At 45.9% G+C, this 22802-nt stretch overlaps 1 protein-coding gene across 1 annotated transcript in view; it reads right to left on the minus strand.

Annotated features, from left to right (window-relative positions):
* The window catches only part of znhit6 (zinc finger HIT-type containing 6), a 51108-nt gene that overhangs the window by 4704 nt on the left and 23602 nt on the right, over positions 1–22802 (minus strand). Inside the window, exons 6-8 of the mRNA XM_029633229.2 lie at positions 22364–22432; positions 21924–22004; positions 16624–16704 (exon numbers count right to left, since the gene is read on the minus strand). Of these exons, the coding sequence (XP_029489089.1) occupies positions 16624–16704; positions 21924–22004; positions 22364–22432 (231 nt within the window). The remainder of the gene's footprint in view (positions 1–16623; positions 16705–21923; positions 22005–22363; positions 22433–22802) is intronic.

Here is a 22802-nt window from a genome sequence, read left to right on the forward strand (position 1 = left end):
CCATCCCTCCTCATGGAGAATGGAAACTACTGACTTAACCAGAGTCAATAACATCACCAAAAGTACTGCGGCCATTGAAGCTCCTCGTGTTTCACTCTTTTTGCGATTACATCAGTAGTGCCTGAGTAATCCTGTCGTGTTAGGGAAGATGGTGCCGACAAGATGCGCAAGATGGCACCGACAGAGATGGTCGCCTCGCTTCTAGTCCTTAGGACCTATGCAGTATTTAGTTTCTTTATGTATTATTTCTTACATTGTTTGCCAAGAAAATCTTAAGCGGTATTACATACAGCCGGGAAGAACTATTGGATATTAGTACGATGTCAACTTACCAACATTACGACTAGGAATACGACCACTCAGGGCATTGAATCTGATTCCAGAGGTCGACCCAAAACAACGTAGCCGCAGAAGAGGTAGACGGAGTGGCCTCCTGGTCAGACTTCGAAGGCGTGCACACCACCTACCGCTTCTGAGGATATTACTCGCCAATGTCCAGTCTCTAGATAACAAGTTAGATGAAATAAGGGCAATGGTTGCCTTCCAGAGAGACATCCGGGATTGTAACATTCTCTGTTTCACGGAAACATGGCTCTCGGGATATGTTGTCGGAGTCGGTACAGCCACCGGGATTCTTTATGGGTCGCGCCAACAGAAATAAACATCTCTCTGGAAAGAGGAAGGGCAGGGGTGTACGCTTCGTGATTAACGACTCAAGGTGTAATCGTAACATACAGGAATTCAAGTCTTTGTTCACCTGACCTAGAATTCCTTACAATCAAATGCCGACCATATTACCTCCCAAGAGAATTCTCATCGGTTATTATCACAGCCGTGTATATCCCTCAAGCCGATACCACGACGGCACTCAAGGAACTTCACTGGACTCTACGCAAACTGGAAACTATACATCACGAGGTTGCATTTATTGTAACTGGGGATTTTAACAAAGCAAATTTGAGAACAAGGCTACCTAAATTCTATCAGCATAATGATTGTAGCACTCGTGCGGGCAATACGTGATCACAGCTACTCTAACTTCCGTGAAGCATACAAGGCCCTCCCTTCGGCAAATCTGACCACGACTCCATTTTGATCCTACCGTCCAATAGTACTATCCAACGGAGGTTTGAACAATCCGATTCCACGCATCAAGATTGTTTTGATCACGCGGACTGGGATACGTTCTGGGCAGCCTTAGAGAATAACATCAATTTATACGCTGACTCAGTGAATGAGTTTATAAGGAAGTACATTGGAGCTGCTGTACCCACTGCGACTATTAAAACCTACCCTAACTAGAAACAGTGGATAGATGGCTGCATTAGCGCAAAACTGAAAGCACGAACCACTGCATTTAACCATGGAAAGATGACTGGGAATATGGCCAAATATAAACAGTGTAGTTATTCCCTCTGCAAGGCAATCAAACAAGCGAAATGTCGGTATAGGAACAAAGTGGAGTTACAATTCAATGGCTCAGACACGAGACGTATGTGGCAGCGTCTACAGGCAATTACGGGTTACAAAAAGAAAACCAGCCACGGCACGGACATCCACGTCTTGATTTCAGACAAACTAAACACCTTTGCCCGCTTTGAGGATAATACAGTGCCACCGACGGGGCCTAATACCAAGGACTGAGGGTCCACCCTCTCCTCCATGGCCGTCATTTAAATGTCTTAGATGTTAACCCTCGCAAGGCTGGCGGCCCAGAGGGCATCCTTAGCCGCGTCATCAGAGCATGAGCAGACCAGCTGGCTGCTGTCCCCACATGCTTCAAGATGGCCACCATTGTTTTTGGGTACAGAAAGGCAAAGATAACAACTAAATGACTACTGCCCCGTAGCACTCACGTCTGTTATCATGAAGTGCTATGAGAGACTACTCAAGGATCATATCACCACCTTACCTGCCACCCTAGACCCACTTCAATTTGCATACCGGCCTAATAGGGCCACATACGATGCAATCGCCATCACACTGCCCTATCCCATCTGGACAAGAGGAATACCTATGTAAGAATGCTGTTCATTGACTACAACTCAGCAATCAACACCTTAGTACCCTCCAATGTTATCATTAAGGTTGAGGCCCTGGGGCTCAACCCCACCCTGTGCAATTGGGTCCTGGACTTTTTGACGGGACGCCCAACAGGTGGTGAAGGTAAGAAACTAAATCTCCACTTCTCTGATCCTCAACACTGGGGCCACACAAGGGTTCGTGCTCAGCCCTGTTCACCCATGACTGCGTGGCCATAAACGCCTCCAACTCAATCATCAAGTTTGCAGATGACATAACAGTTGAGAGCTTGATTACCAACAAGGTCGAGACGGGGAGGTGGTGAGGGGCCTGGGAGTGTGGTGTCAGGAAAACAATCTCTCACTCAACGTCAACAAAACAAAGGAGATGATGGTGGACTTCAAGAAACAGCAGATGGAGCACCCCCCTATCCACATTATGAGACTGCAGTGGAAAGTTAGGTTCCTTGGTGTACACATCACGGACAAACTGAAATGGTCCACCTACACAGACATTGTGATGAAGAAGGCGCAACAGCGACTCTTCAACCTCAGGAGGCTGAAGAAATTCAGCTTGCACTTAAAAGCCTCAAACATTTACAGATGCACAATTGAGAGCATCCTGTCGGACTGCACCGTCCTCAACCACAAGGCTCTCCAGGGGGTGGTGTGTTCTGCACAACGCATCCCTGGGGGCAAACTACCTGCCCTCCATGACACCTACAGCACCTGATGTCACAGGAAAGGCCAAAAACATAATGAAGGACAACAACCACCCGAGCCACTGCCTGTTCACCCTGCTACCATCCAGAAGGTGAGGTCAGTACAGGTGCATCAAAGCTGGGACCGAGAGACTGAAAAACAGCTTCTATCTCAAGGCCATCAGACTATTAAACAGCCATCACTGCAGAGGCTGCCTACATAGACTCAAAATCTAATGTTAACATATCTTGCATTATTCATCTCATATGTATATACGGTATTCTACACCATCTATTGCATCTTGCCTATGGTGTTCGGTCATCGCTCATCCATATATTTATATGAATATTCCTATTCCATCCATTTACCTTAGGTGTGTGTATTAGGTTGTTGGGGAATTGTCTGATTACTTGGTAAATATTACTGCACTGTTGGAACTAGCACAAGCATTTTGCTATACTCACAGTAACATCTGCTAACAATGGGTGTGTGACCAATAACATTTGATTTGACGGTAATAGATCATGCTAAACGGTTAGCAGTCCTATGGAGTGACATGGTTTGTCTCTACGCTCAACCATTTCACCCCATCCAGCTTACCCGGTAATCACCAATAACCTAGACATGATATAGGCCTAACTCTAATATACACTACATGACCAAAAGTATGTGAACACTCATTCCAAAATCATGGGCATTAATATGAAGTTGCCCCCCCCCCTTGCTGTATCACAACAGGCCGTGATCGGGAGTCCAATAGGGCGGCGCACAATTGGCCCAGCATCATCTGGGTTTGGCCAGTGTAGGCCGTCATTGTAAATAAGAATTTGTTCTTAACTGACTTGCCTAGTTAAATAAAGGTTAAATTTATTTTCTGCTATAACAGCCTCCAACCTTCTGGGAAGGCATTCCACTAGACGTTGCAACATTGCTGCTGGGACTTGCTTCTATTCAACCACAAGGGCATTAGTGAGATCGGCACTGATGTTGGGCAATTAGGCCTGGTTCGCAGTCCGCGTTCCAATTCATCCCAAAGGTGTTAAGATGGGGTTGGGGTCAGGGCTCTGTACAGGCCAGTCAAATTCTTCCACACCGATCTTGACAAATCATTTCTATATGGACTTCGATTTGTGCTCTGGGTTATTGTCATGCTGAAACATGAAAGGGTTTCCCCAAACTGTTGCCACAAAGTTAAAAGCACAGAATCGTCTAGAATGTCCTTGTATGCTGTAAGATTTCCTTTCACTGGAACTAAGGGGCCTAGCCTGAACCATGAAAAACAGCCCCAGACCATTAATGCTTCTCCACCGAACTTTATAGTTGGCACTATACATTGGGGCAGGTAGCGTTCTCCGGGCATCCGCTAAACCCAGATTTGTCTGTCGGACTGTGAGATGGTGAAGCGTGATTTATCACTCCTGAGAAAGCGGTTTCACTGCTCCAGGGTCCAATGGTGGAAAGCTTTACACTACTCCAGCCGACGCTTGGCATAGCGCTCGGCCATGGAAACCCATTTCATGAAGCTCCTGTTAAACCGTTCTTGTGCTGACATTGCTTCCAGAGGCAACAGAGGACAAACTTTTTACGCGCTACACGCTTCAGCGGTCCCATTCTATGAGCTTGTGTGGCCTACCACTTCGCAGTTGAGCCATTGTTGCTCCTAGATGTTTCCACTTCACAATAACAGCACTTACAGTTGACCTGGGCAGCTCTTGCAGTGCAGAAATTTGACTTATGGCCTTGTTGGAAAGGTGGCATCCTATGGCAGTGCCATGTTGAAAGTCACTGAGGTCTCCAGTAAGGCCATTCTACTGTTAACGTTTGTTTATGGAGATTTCATGGCTGTGTGCTCAATTATTATACACTGCTCAAAAAAATAAAGGGAACACTTAAACAACACAATGTAACTCCAAGTCAATCACACTTCTGGGAAATCCAACTGTCCACTTAGGAAGCAACACTGATTGACAATAAATGTCACATGCTGTTGTGCAAATGGAATAGACAACAGGTGGAAATTATAGGCAATTAGCAAGACACCCCCAATAAAGGAGTGGTTCTGCAGGTGATGACCCCAGACCACTTCTCAGTTCCTATGCTTCCTGGCTGATGTTTTGGTCACTTTTGAATGCTGGCGGTGCTTTCACTCTAGTGGTAGCATGAGACAGAGTCTACAACCCACACAAGTGGCTCAGGTAGTGCAGCTCATCCAGGATGGCACATCAATGCGAGCTGTGGCAAGAAGGTTTGCTGTGTCTGTCAGCGTAGTGTCCAGAGCATGGAGGCGCTACCAGGAGACAGGCCAGTACATCAGGAGACATGGAGGAGGCCGTAGGAGGGCAACAACCCAGCAACCTTGCTTTGCACACACACATCCCCACACACCAAACCAATCCAAGAGCTGGGATGCAACATGACAGTTACAGGTTTTAACTACGGTGCCTCAGGTTGGTTCCAAGAAAGCCTACTAAAATCTGAGGTGAGAGAGGATCTCAAGTCACCAACAATATCTGTTGGCATTTCCTGCTGCGGCAGGATCAGGAAGAGACAGACTCAGAGGGAGGGAAAGTGATCGAGAGATGAGAGAGCTGCAACTCATACTCCTGTCAGTTGGCAAATCTACAAAACATCTCTTGTAAGAGGCAAATAAACCTCAGAATCCGGACAGACTTCCTCTGGGAAATGTGGCGGTTGTGTGTTCTCATGTACATGCATGTGTCTCTAAGAGCCATCACCACCAGAAGAGCGAGAATACACTCACAGTTTACTGTTGGGTTCTGTAGAAGCTCTAGAAGATTCCCATTATTTTCCAACAGCTACCTAACTATTATTACTGAAGTCTGAGTAGGTAGCTGCAGCATTTGGCCAGGAAGGATGAGAGAAGTGACATGGTCAGGACCACAGAAATAACTGACACTCGAGTGGGTGTTACTAGCCCGAGGGACTTTGGTCCGAGAGAAGATGAACTGTGCTCAAAAAATTCTAGAACTTTCTACGCAAATACAAAATAGAACGAGTCCTGAGCAGAGTGAGTCCAGTGCTCTGATCAGGTGTTACTTCAGAGGGAATTCATTTGTTGTAATTTAGAGGGTGTGTGTGTGTGTGTGTGGGGGGGGGGGGCTTTAAACAAGAGAAACGAGGTAGACATTCATGATACGGATGTAGCTGTAAAATAATCGTCAATGTCGGTGAACTGACAAATCAGTCGGGCTCTAACATTCACAACAGGTTCTCTTATCTAAGCTAATCCAAACCACAAAGGGGTCCAAATCACAGCCACCTTACGTGAGCTAGAGGAATATGGATACAGAATCAGAGCACTTCAGTTCAGGTTATAAGAGAAGAGGCAGCAAACCACAGCTATGTGCAGGTGGCTGCTTTACCAGACTGTGGTTGGGTCTGTGGTTGCATCCTTTAGGTAAGATTCTTATAATCATTACCCAGCTGTATTAATAACAATACAAAACATTTGCCATAGCAATACCAAGAGACTGAATACAAGCATGTGCTAAGAAAAGAGAAACACAAGGGGATCTTTAAGAGAGCTGAGGGAGAGAGACACGGTTTTAGGAAGGAGTCAGAATGCTTCAGCTCGGCTGGAGCCTATCCGAACTCGGCTAACCTCCCTAAAAAGACCTGTGCTTAAAAAACACATTTTTTTGCCGAAGATATCTTAGTCGCACAATTTTGCATCTTACTAAGACATTTGATGTATTCTTCAATGAAAAAAAAACTGCATGAAAGTGAGTTGTCCCTCATTGAATGAAAGACTATTGAAGAATCCCTATTGTTGACAAATCACAGACAAAGGCCGTAGACTTCGGTTCAGATCTTCTGCTTGCCTCCAGAAGAAAAAATGTAAACGAACAGCTGAAAAAAACCTCGCTAAAACATCAAAATGTCATCATAATATACAGTGCCTTCAGGAAAGTATTCATATCCCTTGACTTTTTCCACGTTAGTCTAATTCTAAAACATTAAATAAATCCTCAGCAATCTACACAGAATACTCCATAACGACAAAGAGAAAACAGGTCGAGAATTGTTTGCTAATTAAAAATAATATATTTACATAAGTATCCAGACCCTTTGTTATGAGACTCAAAATTGAGCTCAGGTGCATTCTGTTTCCATAGATCATCCTTGGTAAATTCAATTGATTGGACATGAATTGGAAAAGCAAAGGTCCCACAATTGACAGTGCATGTCAGAGCAAAAACCAAGCCATGAGGTCGAAGGAATTGTCCATAGAGCTCCGAGACAGGATTTGGGCAAGGCTCAGATCAGGGGAAGGGTACCAAAGAAATGTCTGCAGCATTGAATGTCCTCGAGAACACAGTGGCCTCCATCATTCTTAAATAGAAGTTTAGAACCTATTCCTAGAACTGGCCGCCCAGCCAAACTGAGCAATCGTGGAAGGGCCATGGTCAGGGAGGTGACCAAGAACCCGATGGTCATTGACAGAGCTCTAGAATTCCTCTGTGGAGATGGGAGAACTTTTCAGAAGGGCAACAATCTCAGCAGCACTCCACCAATCGGGCCTTTATTGTAGAGTGGCCAGGCGGAAGCCACTCCTCAGTAAAAGGCACATGACAGCCCGCTTGGAGTTTGCCAAAAGGCACCTAAAGACTCTCAGACCATGAGAAACAAGATTCTCTGGTAGGATGAAACCAAGACTGAACTCTGGCCGGAATGCCAAGTGTCACATCTGGATGAAACCTGGCACCATCCCTATGGTGAAGCATGGTAGTGGCAGCATCATGCTGTGGGGGTGTTTTTCAGGAGCAGGGACTGTGAGACTAGTCAGGATCGAGGCAAAGATGAATGGAGCAAAGTACAGAGAGATCTGATGAAAACCGTCCCCAGAGCGCTCAGGACCTCAAACTGGGGCGAAGGTTCACCTTTCAAAAGGACAATGCCCCCAAGCACACAGTGGCATCTCTGAATGTCCTCGAGTGGCCGGGCCAGAGCCCTGACTTGAACCCGATCAAACTGTAATCGCTGCCAAAAGGTGCTTCAAAGGCTGCAATAGCTGCCAAAGGTGCTTCGACAAAGTACTGAGTAAAGGGTCTGAATACTTATGTAAATGTGATATTTTATTTCTAAAAACCAGTTTTTGCTTCTTCATTATGTGGTATTGTGTGTAGATTGATGAAGGGGGGGGGGAAGATTTAATCCATTTTAGAATATGGCTGTAACCTAACAAAATGTGGATAAAGTCAGGGGTCCGAATACTTTCTGAAGGCACTGTAAGCTATAAAGAAGTGTTGCGGCTAGGAAGCATGCGGATGCCGTAAGGAGAGGGTTGGAACATCACACCACAGATGTGAGGAGAGAGCGTAGTCGATGGGATAACTAAAGGAACGTTACAACTGCCTGTGATTTAAGGGGCTCAGACCATCTCTAGTGGAGAAAACAGATGATAAACCACCACTAACTTTTCCCCCCTCACTGTCTTCTGCAGTGTGTGTTTGATATTTTAAACTAGGCAGCAATTCTCCTTGTCAGGCTGGACAGCCCAGCTGCTCATTGGGTCTCTGCTCTACTCTGCAGAGAGCTGACAAAGGGAAGGACATCCTCTGGATCCAAACGAGTGGAATGAATCAGAAATAAAAATGAACATTTCAAAAAGGTATTAAATAAATAAACATCCAGCCCGAGAGGTTAGGGCTTTTTTTTACCCCCGTTTTCCTCATCCCTAGAACTCCCGTAAGGACTTAGGAGAGGCGAAGGTTGAGAGCCATGCGTCCTCCGAAACACAACCCTAATGCTTCTTGACACAATGCCCCAAAAACACTGTAAGCCAGCTACAACAATGTGTCGGAGGAAACACTGTGCACCTGGCGACTGTCAGCGTGCACTGTGCCGGGCCGCCACAGGAGTCGCTAGTGCGCGATGGGACAAAGGAGTTTTAGAGAGACAGCGACAGTGAGGTTCGCAACAACAGCGTGTTCGCACTGGGAGCACTGGCCCAGGCTGCTGGACCCCTCGTCGCACGGTATTCCTCAATAATAATGAGGTGTATGTGTGCGTGTTCAGGTTTGATCACTGATATGGTTCTGATGAGAAGCTAGACACATTGACCAGCCCTGACCATATCAGTAGATTCTATGACTATGTTACTGACCTGTCCCAGAAGACCAGGGTATTTTCCTCAACTCCTCAATCGCTTCCGGGTTGGAGCGATCTGGTCGCATCCGCGCTTCGGTCTGCAGGTTGTATAACTTTTTCATTACATTTCATTACATTTCATTATAGTACAACGGTCTGATTTGTCTAATCTTAGCAATTTCCTCTTAGCTAGCTACATAGTCGTCGTTGTATCAAAGATAATTGCGTAATTATCGTATTTCGTCGTCTCCTATCTGTCGTCTCCTATCTGTCCAACACGTTCACCGTCTACCGTAGCACTGTAGTACTATCACACTCAACTGAACGTCTTGATTAGTGTAGTGTTAGCTAGCTACATAGCTAGCTACATAGTTGTCTTTGCTGTCTTCGTATCCAAGATAATTGTGTAGCTTAGAGTGTGGAGTCTTAGAGTGATAATTGCGTTATTATCGTATTTCGTCGCCCTCCTATCTGCCTAGCAGCTAGCCAGCTAGCATACGTTCACCGGCTACCGTAGCACTGTAGTAACTATCACACTCAACCGAACGACTTGATTAGTGTAGTATTAGATAGCTACATAGTTGTCTTTGCTGTCTTCGTATCCAAGATAATTGTGTAGTTTAGAGTGTGTAGTCTTAGAGTGATTATCTTAATTCACCGAGGTTAGCTAGCCAGCTATTTTGTCGTCCTTAACGTAGGAGACACTCCTAGCTAGCCAATAGCCAGCCAACGTCTACTGAATAGAACTTTCGCATTCCGGTCGCATTCCGCGTCGCTCCACAGGTAGTATCACTTTTTCACTTCATTTCATTACAGTCCCAACGGTGTGATTTGTTTGATCGTAGCTAGCTACATAGCTAGCGCCGTCTTTGTTTCAAAGATAATTGTGTAGTCTAGAGCGATTTTCTAGGTTAGCTAGCCAGCTATTGTCGTTCTCCTAACGCAACGTAACGTAACCAACACTGCTAGCTAGCCAGCTAGCTCCCGATAAGCAGCATTGTAGAAACTTCACACTCAACGGTACGACTTGATTAGGGTAGTGTCAACAACGCAGCTAGCCTACCCCAGCAGTACTCTATCATTTTAATCATTTTAGTCAATTAGATTCTTGCTACGTAAGCTTAACTTTCTGAACATTCGAGACGTGTAGTCCACTTGTCATTCCAATCTCCTCTGCATTAGCGTAGCCTCTTCTCTAGCCTGTCAACTATGTGTCTGTCTATCCCTGTTCTCTCCTCTCTGCACAGACCATACAAACGCTCCACACCGCATGGCCGCAGCCACCCTAATCTGGTGGTCCCAGCGCGCACGACCCACGTGGAGTTCCAGGTCTCCGGTAGCCTCTGGAACTGCCGATCTGCGGCCAACAAGGAAGAGTTCATCTCAGCCTATGTCTCCCTCCAGTCCCTCGACTTCTTGGCTCTGACGGAAACATGGATCACCACAGACAACACCGCTACTCCTACTGCTCTCTCTTCGTCCGCCCACGTGCTCTCGCACACCCCGAGAGCTTCTGGTCAGCGGGGTGGCGGCACCTCATCTCTCCCAAGTGGTCATTCTCTCTTTCTCCCCTTACCCATCTGTCTATCGCCTCCTTTGAATTCCATGCTGTCACAGTTACCAGCCCTTTCAAGCTTAACATCCTTATCATTTATCGCCCTCCAGGTTCCCTCGGAGAGTTCATCAATGAGCTTGATGCCTTGATAAGCTCCTTTCCTGAGGACGGCTCACCTCTCACAGTTCTGGGCGACTTTAACCTCCCCACGTCTACCTTTGACTCATTCCTCTCTGCCTCCTTCTTTCCACTCCTCTCCTCTTTTGACCTCACCCTCTCACCTTCCCCCCCTACTCACAAGGCAGGCAATACGCTCGACCTCATCTTTACTAGATGCTGTTCCTCCACTAACCTCATTGCAACTCCCCTCCAAGTCTCCGACCACTACCTTGTATCCTTTTCCCTCTCGCTCTCATCCAACACTTCCCACACTGCCCCTACTCGGATGGTATCGCGCCGTCCCAACCTTCGCTCTCTCTCCCCCGCTACTCTCTCCTCTTCCATCCTATCATCTCTTCCCTCTGCTCAAACCTTCTCCAACCTATCTCCTGATTCTGCCTCCTCAACCCTCCTCTCCTCCCTTTCTGCATCCTTTGACTCTCTATGTCCCCTATCCTCCAGGCCGGCTCGGTCCTCCCCTCCCGCTCCGTGGCTCGACGACTCATTGCGAGCTCACAGAACAGGGCTCCGGGCAGCCGAGCGGAAATGGAGGAAAACTCGCCTCCCTGCAGACCTGGCATCCTTTCACTCCCTCCTCTCTACATTTTCCTCCTCTGTCTCTGCTGCTAAAGCCACTTTCTACCACTCTAAATTCCAAGCATCTGCCTCTAACCCTAGGAAGCTCTTTGCCACCTTCTCCTCCCTCTTGAATCCTCCTCCCCCTCCCCCTCCTCCCTCTCTGCAGATGACTTCGTCAACCATTTTGAAAAGAAGGTCGACGACATCCGATCCTCGTTTGCTAAGTCAAATGACACCGCTGGTTCTGCTCACACTGCCCTACCCTGTGCTCTGACCTCTTTCTCCCCTCTCTCTCCAGATGACATCTCGCGTCTTGTGACGGCCGGCCGCCCAACAACCTGCCCGCTTGACCCTATCCCCTCCTCTCTTCTCCAGACCATCTCCGGTGACCTTCTCCCTTACCTCACCTCGCTCATCAACTCATCCCTGACCGCTGGCTACGTCCCTCCGTCTTCAAGAGAGCGAGAGTTGCACCCCTTCTGAAAAAACCTACACTCGATCCCTCCGATGTCAACAACTACAGACCAGTATCCCTTCTTTCTTTTCTCTCCAAAACTCTTGAACGTGCCGTCCTTGGCCAGCTCTCCCGCTATCTCTCTCAGAATGACCTTCTTGATCCAAATCAGTCAGGTTTCAAGACTAGTCATTCAACTGAGACTGCTCTTCTCTGTATCACGGAGGCGCTCCGCACTGCTAAAGCTAACTCTCTCTCCTCTGATCCTTCTAGACCTATCGGCTGCCTTCGATACTGTGAACCATCAGATCCTCCTCTCCACCCTCTCCGAGTTGGGCATCTCCGGCGCGGCCCACGCTTGGATTGCGTCCTACCTGACAGGTCGCTCCTACCAGGTGGCGTGGCGAGAATCCGTCTCCTCACCACGTGCTCTCACCACTGGTGTCCCCCAGGGCTCTGTTCTAGGCCCTCTCCTATTCTCGCTATACACCAAGTCACTTGGCTCTGTCATAACCTCACATGGTCTCTCCTATCATTGCTATGCAGACGACACACAATTAATCTTCTCCTTTCCCCCTTCTGACGACCAGGTGGCGAATCGCATCTCTGCATGTCTGGCAGACATATCAGTGTGGATGACGGATCATCACCTCAAGCTGAACCTCGGCAAGACGGAGCTGCTCTTCCTCCCGGGGAAGGACTGCCCGTTCCATGATCTCGCCATCACGGTTGACAACTCCATTGTGTCCTCGTCCCAGAGCGCTAAGAACCTTGGCGTGATCCTGGACAACACCCTGTCGTTCTCAAATAACATCAAGGCGGTGGCCCGTTCCTGTAGGTTCATGCTCTACAACATCCGCAGAGTACGACCCTGCCTCACACAGGAAGCGGCGCAGGTCCTAATCCAGGCACTTGTCATCTCCCGTCTGGATTACTGCAACTCGCTGTTGGCTGGGCTCCCTGCCTGTGCCATTAAACCCCTACAACTCATCCAGAACGCCGCAGCCCGTCTGGTGTTCAACCTTCCCAAGTTCTCTCACGTCACCCCGCTCCTCCGCTCTCTCCACTGGCTTCCAGTTGAAGCTCGCATCCGCTACAAGACCATGGTGCTTGCCTACGGAGCTGTGAGGGGAACGGCACCTCACTACCTCCAGGCTCTGATCAGGCCCTACACCCAAACAAGGGCACTGCGTTCATCCACCTCTGGCCTGCTCGCCTCCCTACCACTGAGGAAGTACAGTTCCCGCTCAGCCCAGTCAAAACTGTTCGCTGCTCTGGCCCCCCAATGGTGGAACAAACTCCCTCACGACGCCAGGACAGCGGAGTCAATCACCACCTTCCGGAGACACCTGAAACCCCACCTCTTTAAGGAATACCTAGGATAGGATAAAGTAATCCTTCTCCCCCTCCCCCCTTAAAAGACCTAGATGCACTATTGTAAAGTGGCTGTTCCACTGGATGTCATAAGGTGAAAGCACCAATTTGTAAGTCGCTCTGGATAAGAGCGTCTGCTAAATGACTTAAATGTAAATGTAGGGCTCTTGACGCTCGGGCTGCTTCTCTTCAAGTAAGAGGATGTTTACTAGTTACACAGCTATATTTAGTACAGGAGAAGCAATTTATTTGATTCATACTTGATATTCCTGCAGACATTTTGTAAGAAATTCAACACAGGAGCAGATTGACCCGGGGCCAACTATGGACTGTACTGTTCTGTCCAAATCCCACGGCTTAAACCTAAACCTGAAGGTAGAAAGCACTCTATGAACCCCAACTTAAAGGTGCATTTTACAACATTTACAGTACATGTTGAGCTCATCGACCATTGCATGCATAGATCCAAATATGAAGCGTGCTTACATTTCTCAAGCCCCATCCTTCAGCTTGAATTTTTCTTTTAAAGACCCTTGCTCCCTTCGGTCTCAACGTAGACTTTGATCTGAAGCCATTCTTGCGATTATGCTATTGTAAATGTTTGTAGGCTTATGTAGCCAAATTGTATCTATAATCGTATGCTATCCATTTGTTTTTTGTATGCTATTTTAATATATGACAATTAACCAATCATATCAGGCTACACCCGGCCATGATTAGACACCTGTGTGTCTTTTGACACTATATAAATATGTCACCCCGCGGTGTTTGTCATTATACACTGATGAAGACAGCTTGTCTGTCGAAACGTTGGACATAAATATTTTTGCATCTGAGCTCCTAGAGCGTGAGGCTCTCCTTCATTTCTTTTTAAGTGTTCCACTCCACTAGCCAGCACCTCGCCTAAATAGGTGTGCGTTTCTTTCACCTCTAGGTGGTCTGAATCCGACAGCAATTTGTACTATAGGTAAAACTAGCCATATTTTGTATCCAGTCCCAGAACATGTAATCACAGGGTTGCATAGGAGGGATGCACTGCACTGGGAGGCCCAGACATGCTTGGGATGCACTGACCGCCTTTTGGGAGCCCTTCAATAGGATGTGACCCCTGTCAGGAGCCCAGGGCCCCTCTTCATATTACAGTTATGGCTTGTTCCCTCCACATTATACCCTGCTCCAGCCTCTGCCCTGTTGTGTAACTGTACCTTGCTGATATTATGAGCCAATTCCACCTTGGCCACGGGAGAACATGTCTGTCCTACTAAAACAACATAATGTTGATCATAAACACGAAATAAAAGTAAAATGCCGCACGTAATGGTAGGCCATTATAGAGCCCTATACCAACGACCATTAATAGTGTGTGTGTGTGTGGGGGGGGGGTGATGAGCTAATGGGGAAAGTAAGAGTCACACCTCTGGTATTGTTCTCCTCCCTACTTTACTAGCTAGCACTGTGTCGCGGGGTGGGCTAGCCGCTAGGGTAATGCAACATAACTCATTAACACACTCAGCGCTTCACTGACGTCTACCATAATGCTGACAGGAACACATTTCTGAAGTTTGCAACACCTCTCCTACCCTAGTCCCCCCCACATCTTCCTGTGTATGTGTCGTTAACAGGCAGTAGGTTGGTGAGAGGACGTGGTGTTGATGGATGAGTATCTCCATTAGTCATAGCAGGGGGCAGGTCGCTGCTTTTCCTTTTCTGCTGCCAGCCAGCTTCCCCCAATCTACACCGTGCCTGCATCCCAAATGATACTCTTAGTTAAATGGTGCACTACTTTTAAACCAAGGCCCATAGGGCTCTGGCCAAAAGCAGTGCACTATATAGGGAATAGGATGCCATTTAGTACACACCCATATTTAAGGGTTGAGGTTAAAGGACAACCCACAGCCACACGGTTAATAGAGTGTGTCCTTACTGGACTAGTGGGCAATAAGGCCTCAAGGCTGGAGGAATCCACACACTCCAGGGAAACAATTCAAAGGTGAAAATTCGTAGAAAATCCTGAAGTTTAACATGCCGTTTTCATTACGCGTACATTACCTGACGGGGATCTGATTGATGCTCCTGATCTGTGTGATACTTACTTTGTATCCCAAAGAACAGAAAAGACTCAGCAATGACTGACAAGAGGAGCCTCCTGGGAAACCCATCACTAACTAAAGGATTAAAGCTTACTATTCGCTCTGGGCAGACGCAAGACTCGGTGCTGCAATGTCAATTCCGTCACAAAAGGGGTGGATCCTTGTAATACGCTCTGGCATTTAACATACTTTTTTACTACCTGACAATTGAGACACGCTGTATCATTCCTTCTGCAGCCATGGGGGCAGTGTTGTTGCTTGGTTCCTTGATCCGGTCTACAGGCTATTCATCAAAGCATTGATAACCAAATATAATCTCAGCGACTGTTCAAACAGTAAACAAAACAAACAGGCTATTGTAGCCAGCTAGCCAGCTAGCCATGTGCTTTTTCTCCATGACCAAAACATGATCTATTTTTAGCTGCTATCAGAAAGAATACACAAACAACTTATCAAACTGGGATAAATGTTTTAGGTTACACCAGCAGGTATAAGAATATTTGCCAGGGCAGTTTTTTTTTAGCTATGATCAGATTTTTTCACATGGAGATGTGGGAAGCTAAAACGGCTACTAGATAGCTTATGTTTTTTAACAAGGCTAAGGACGACTAGCCAGGCTGCTACTAGCAAGGGAAGGTGACTTTTCCTTGCTTTCACAAAATACTCAAATAGAGATAACCTTGGCATCGCCCCCTTGTGAATGGGAGTGGGACCGGCAAGGATATCAGGTTAGCAAAAGGTGTCCACTACTCCCCCAAAAATCCCACTCCACCCATGTGCACACGCGTAGATGAAGCTTGTGGTAAGTAACCTAAAGGACCATCTCATGAGTGAAATGGGCCGGGGGAGACTCACTGTCATGTTGATGCTAAGTACCTTCACATTAGAAGGGTAAGTAAGGGGGCTGGTGGATTTGTAGACTGAAGTTGTGGGGTCAGAGGGCACAGCAGGTTATGAGTGTAGAAGATCAACTTTCTCTATGACTAAGTGGAAATGGGTGACAGCCAAGGACTGGGCGAGGCAAATGTGTGCCATCAAAACCAGCACCATCCCCTTCCCACACAAAGCATGTCTGTGTCCAGCTGATCAACGGCATTCCCAAAATGTGGAATCAACTGGAATTACAGCACAAAGAATTAGGCCAGGGGAAATGAAAATCTCTGCTTTGGTACTGCGTAGCTCAGCAGGAATTTACAAGGCGAGTGATGTCATGTTCATAAACCCATTAAGTCCATTTCATACATGCGGGATAAATCCGTCACGAGAGTGGCGAGGCCGGCAAAACAGGCGGAAACAGAACGGTCACATGGACAGAATGCCTGAGTGCTGACAGGATTCTGACAAGACTTTTGATGAGATTACAAATCTTTGTGTTGAAATTAGAACTTTGGTTGCTGGAACAATCTGATAAGACAATTAATTAATATCAATGGAATGGACAGTGCTGTTAATAGGAGAACTGAGGTCCAATTTGGGCACATTTAACATCAGTTTCCCAGACCCATATTAAGCTCAATTCTGGACCCCCAAAAAAAGCACTTTCAATGGAGAATCTCTTAGCATTAGAGTCATTCATACCTCACAGAGTTGGCCTTCCTGCCCTCAGCCTTCATGAAGACCCTGATGTGATCAAATGGGCTGTGGACGTACATCTTCAACCTGAAAGACATAAATGAAAATGGGTCAGGGTTCGAGAAGGTATCAAAATCAGCTTTTATATATAGACACACACATACAGTAACACAGGGCTGTGGATAGGGTTTAGAAGTGCACACATTTCCACTTATTTTCTGAAGAGGGGTCAACGAGGCGTCACAAAACAAAGACTACAATGACTGAGCACGACTGGGACTCACTCCGCTACAGACTGGGACTCACTCCGCTACAGACTGGGACTCACTCCGCTACAGACTGGGACTCTCTCCGCTACAGACTGGGACTCTCTCCGCTACAGACTGGGACTCTCTCCGCTACAGACTGGGACTCTCTCCGCTACAGACTGGGACTCTCTCCGCTACAGACTGGGACTCTCTCCGCTACAGACTGGGACTCTCTCCGCTACAGACTGGGACTCTCTCCGCTACAGGTGACTAACATGCTGCCTGAACCTCCTATACACAGTCTACACTGGGAACCAATGAGGCCAGACTAAGCAAAGGTCCTTAGCCAGCGCGCAGCGAGAGTGCGGGGTCGAGGCGGCGAGGGGAGAGCATTGGGTTAAAAAACTGTTTTAAAGGGAAAGATGGCGCGTTAGAGACATGGAGGTGAGAAGTAGTATACTGTCTAGAGGTCGACCGATTAAATCGGAATTGCCGATTAATTAGGGCTGATTTAAAAATCGGTATTTTTGGACACTGACTTGGCCTATTTTTTTATACACCTTTATTTAATAATGATTTAACTACGCAAGTTCGTTAAGAACACATTCTTATTTTCAATGACGGCCTAGGAACGGTGGATTAACTGCCGCATTCAGGGGCAGAACGACAGATTTTCACCTTGTCAGCTTGGGGGATTCAATCTTGCAACCTTACAGTTAACTAGTCCAACGCTCTAACCACCTGCCTCATTGCACTCCACGAGGAGACTGCCTGTTACGCAAATGCAGTAAGCCAAGGTAAGTTGCTAGCTAGAATTAAACTTCTTATAAAAAACAATCAATCATAATCACTAGTTAACTACACATGGTTGATGATATTAAATTAAATCAAATCAAATTTTATTTGTCACATACACATGGTCAGCAGATGTTATTGCGAGTGTAGCGAAATGCTTGTGCTTCTAGTTCCGACAATGCAGTAATAACCAACGAGTAATCTAGCTAACAATTCCACACAAGTGTAAAGGGATAAAGAATATGTACATAAAGATATATGAATGAGTGATGGTACAGTTTATCTAGCGTGTCCTGCGTTGCATATAATCGATGCGGTGCGTATCGTTGCTCCAATGTGTACCTAAACATGAACATCAATGCCTTTCTTAAAATCAATACACAGAAGTATATATTTTTAAACCTGCATATTTAGCTAAAAGAAATCCAGGTTAGCAGGCAATATTAACCAGGTGAAATTGTGTCACTTCTCTTGCGTTCATTGCACGCAGAGTCAGTGTATGTATATGCAACAGTTTGGGCCGCCTAATTTGCCAGAATTTTACGTAATTATGACATAACATTGAAGGTTGTGCAATGTAACAGGAATATTTAGACTAATGGATGCCACCCCTTAGATAAAATATGGAACGGTTCCATATTTCACGGAAAGAATAAACGTCTCGTTTTCGAGATGATAGTTTCCGGATTCGACCATATTAATGACCTAAGGCTCGTATTTCTGTGTGTTATTATGTTATAACTAAGTCTGATTTGAAAGAGCAGTCTGACTGAGCAGTCGTAGGCAGCAGCATGCTCGTAAGCATTCATTCAAACAGCACTTTTGTGCGTTTTGCCAGCAGCTCTTCGTTAGGCATAAACAGCGCAATGCTTGACGCACATCAACTCCCGAGATTAGGCTGATGTAACCGATGCGAAATGGCTAGCTAGTTAGCGGGGTGCGCGCTAATAGCGTTTCAAACGTCACTCGCTCTAAGACTTGGAGTGGTTGTTCCCCTTGCTCTGCATGGGTAACGCTGCTTCGAGGGTGGCTGTTGTCATTGTGTTCCTGGTTCGAGCCCAGGGAGGAGCGAGGAGGGGGACGGATGCTATACTGTTACACTGGCAATACTAAAGTGCCATTAAGAACATTCAATAGTCAAAGGTTAATGAAATACAAATGGTATAGCGAGAAATAGTCCTATAATAACTACAACCTAAAACTTCCTACCTGGGAATATTGAAGACTCATGTTAAAAAGGGACCACCAGCTTTCATATGTTCTCATGTTCCGAGCATGGAATTTCAACGTTAGCTTTCTTACTTAGCACATAATGCACTTTTACTTTCTTCTCCAACACTTTGTTTTTGCATTATTTAAACCAAATTGAACAGGTTTCATTACTTATTTGAGGCTAAATTGATTTTATTGATGTATTATATTAAGTTAAAATAAGTGTTCATTCATTATTGTTGTAATTGTCATTATTACAAAATGTATATATATATTTTATTTATTTATTTAAATCGGCCGATCAATCATTGTGTTTAGTTTATTATGTCGTTCAGTCGTCCCTTTTGCACAACATTCCTACTGTGGAGACAAGTGTTAAAGCGCTCACTTCATTCCTTATAAAGTCACTGTACTGTGAGCTTAGACCAAGCAGTGTGTCATCCATCGTACCAGTAAGGCCAGGGAAGGAAGGCAACACACAGCTGGGAGGTGTCGGGGGCCAACAGTGACGTAGTGGTCTACACGCTCTGTATTCTATTTACTAACGAGCCAACCACCAGACAAGATTGATGGCATTCTGCTTCTTTGAGCAAACAAAAAAAATTCTAGAGAATCCAGACAGTTATGGAATCGATGTGCATGATGCCAGTTAACCACAAGGAGCGTTGCCACATAATTGGCACGGAGGAATTGCTTGGGATGCCAGACTTTGTATTTGTTTCCAACCAGCGCGAGGATGATTTGCGATCAAGTATTGTATGGAAAGGGATGTCATTGTCCCCAGTGAGTGTCTCCATTTTAAAATGGCATATAGCTCATTGCATAATTTACAATTTCACTCTCCATCATAATAATGTTAGCATTTTCCCCCTGCTGATAGTCACATTCTTATTGAATATACCTAGATAAACCATAATTACAAAAGTGTGTGGACAACCCTCAAGTTAATGGATTCGGCTATTTCAGCAACATCCTTGCTGACAGGTGTATAAAAATCGAGCTCACTGCCATGCAATCTCCATAGACAAACATTGGCAGTAGAATGGCCTTACTGAAGTGCTCAGTGACTTTCAACGTGGCACCGTCATAGGATGCCACCTTTCCAACAAGTCAGTTGGTCAAATTTCTGCCCTGCTAAAGCTGCCCCGGTCAACCGTGTTGTTATTGTAAAGTGGAAACGTTGTTGCTCTTAGACGTCTCAGCCGCGAAGTGGTAGGTCACACAAGCGCACAGAACGGTACCGCCGAGTGCTAAAGCATTCAGCACGTAAAAATAATCTGTGCTCGGTGGCAACACTCAACACCGAGTTGCAAACTACCACCGGAAGCAACGTCAGCACAAGAACTGTTAGTCTGGAGCTTCATGAAATGTGTTTCCATGGCCGAACAGTCGCACACAAGCCTAAGAACTTGATTGGCCTGCAGAGCACTGACCTCAACCCCATTGAACACCTTTGGGATGAATTGGAATGCAGACTGTGAGCCAGGCCTAATCCCCCAACATCATTGCCCGACCTCACTAGATGTTCCAACATCTAGTGGAAAACCTTCCCAGAAGAGTGGAGGCTGTTATAACAGGGAAGAGGGGACCAACTCCATAATAACGCCCATGATTTTGGAACGAGAAGTTTGACGAGCAGGTGTCCACATACTTTTGGTCATGTAGTGTATTTCATTTGGCAGACGAGGAAATGCTTTAAACTGCACGCTCGCTGTACTGAGGTACTACTGAGCTACTCACAGCTAAAATAAGTCCTTGGGGTTTGATCTACTAAATCCAATTTCAGAATGTTTGAGGGCACAAAACCACAAGAAATCTACGGCAACATTATGAAATAAAATACACATTTCCTTCAGCATACTTCTCACAGGGAAAAACCCTCCAACATAAATGCAATTATACACGCTCAACGTTATGCAGCCTGCAAGACAAATAGTCAAACGATAGTTTGACCTGGACTGGGGAACAGTAACAGAGGTTTAATGAAATCACCATGGGTGTTTAATCATTTCTATATTTGTCCTTTAATACAGTATGAGCCCTGTCGGACAGGGCTCCTTTACTTCATTTACAGCTGGTCTGCCTGCAGTAGGAGACAATCCCAAAACATTTGCATGTTATAGCAACTGTATAAATATTTACCGTGATACAGAGAGCAAGGTTGTCCCCATTGATAATGAAGACAACATTAAGAAAATGTGATGACTTCTTGTCTTCAAGGACAAAATGTAGATACTGTAAATGAAATTGCAGCTTTTGTATGCCACACTGGCGATGTTTCACTTTCAGTCTGTTAGTGATCAATATTTCAACAGCAGTTACATGTAATTCACTGAAATATAATTAGCTGTGTGTGCCCCACTCCTGTTGACTGTGGAACGTGAGAATGCAATGTACTTAACACACTGCATGTGGTGTCAAGCAGTCAGGCCGTGTGTGTGTGTTGTACTGACATTTTTTAGCCATTTCAGGAGAAAACAGCAGGCAAGACAACAGAAAAAGTAGGCCATCCAAACTGCCCAACTAACTGGTGTTGATTTCAGACTCCATTACCACATTGTTAACTTTCTATTCCTGCTGTTGAGTAGACTACAGTGACCGACCAAAAACCACAACCTAATTTAATTTCTATATCTTAAAATCTCTAATGAAACCCAGCTAGACCATTCTGTTGTTTGCATGTAGATTCCAGCTAGATTAGGGCCCTGGCTACAGCTCAGAGACATTCCTCTCTCTGGACCAGTCTATCTTGGTTTGCTCCGTTTCTAGCTTTCTGTTATCTAGCTTGCAATACCACTGATGGATTTTCAGCCATAGCCAACTATTGAACACCTGGAGGACAGGTGAGGCAGTCGTTAGGCAGGCTCTGTTAGGGAGGAAAGATAGAGCCAAACAACCAAACCGGGCAATCAGATCAGGAAGGCGTGGATACTACTAGCTCAAATACTCTCCAAGAGCAGTAGCTCAACCAGTAGGCAACCATTTGTTTGGATTGTTTTGGACATTTGTTTAATTCGATTAGTAGATTATACAAGAGTGGTGTGTTCTTACTTTTGTCGTCTAACTGGCTCAGACTCTGTAGGGTGGATGTAGGGGGTGAGGATCTGTTTAAGTGTTTGGTCATCGGACACCCTGGGGAGAGATGGAGAGGCGAGAGAGGGTAAGAAAGGTTTGACAGACAAAAAGAGAGAGTGGACAACCAACCAATCAAGTTCCAAGGAACCAACCATGAGTCAAACCGTGATGAAGATCGATGACGTTCTTGGAGTGGTTTTAATACAGAGTGCTAACGATCTACATCAATCATCCTCACCATTAGAAGATACATGGGTGCTGAAAGCACTAATGTCACTCTCCAAGGATCTGGATGTTCTCTATTGCAGGTTCCAACCCCTGGACTCTGACATCAACTGCTATTAACAGGGTTCCTAAAGAGTGTCTGGCAGAGATGCTACCGGACAAATAGACAGGCAGGCACACACACCACTCACCTTCTCTCAGTGAACTCTGAGCTGCTCTGAGGGAACAGGAGCTGCAGGTGCCATAGGAAACGATTCTCCCTAAAGGACAAAACAGAAAGAGGGAGACAAACGATAAAACATTTTCAAAATCAGCAGTTGGCAGTGGTCTGCTTGCGGATACCAGCGCTTTGTCTCTGAACTAAAACAATCTATTTTGCATTCAAGAGACATAGGAAGAGTATTTAACCCCAATGTACGACTAATGCTGTGTATGTGTCTAGCTCGATGTGTGGATTGAGTTCGAGTTGTCATGAGGATGACCATGGCATACACTACATGACCAAAAGTATGTAGACCCTTGCTTGTCAAAAATCTAATTCCAAAATCATGGGTATTAATATGGAGTTGGTCCCCCTGTTACTGTTTGATGCTATAACAGCCTCCACTCATCTCTGAAGGCTTTCCACTA

Source organism: Oncorhynchus nerka, linkage group LG24, assembly GCF_034236695.1.
Source record: "Oncorhynchus nerka isolate Pitt River linkage group LG24, Oner_Uvic_2.0, whole genome shotgun sequence".
Taxonomy (NCBI): Eukaryota; Metazoa; Chordata; class Actinopteri; order Salmoniformes; family Salmonidae; genus Oncorhynchus; species Oncorhynchus nerka.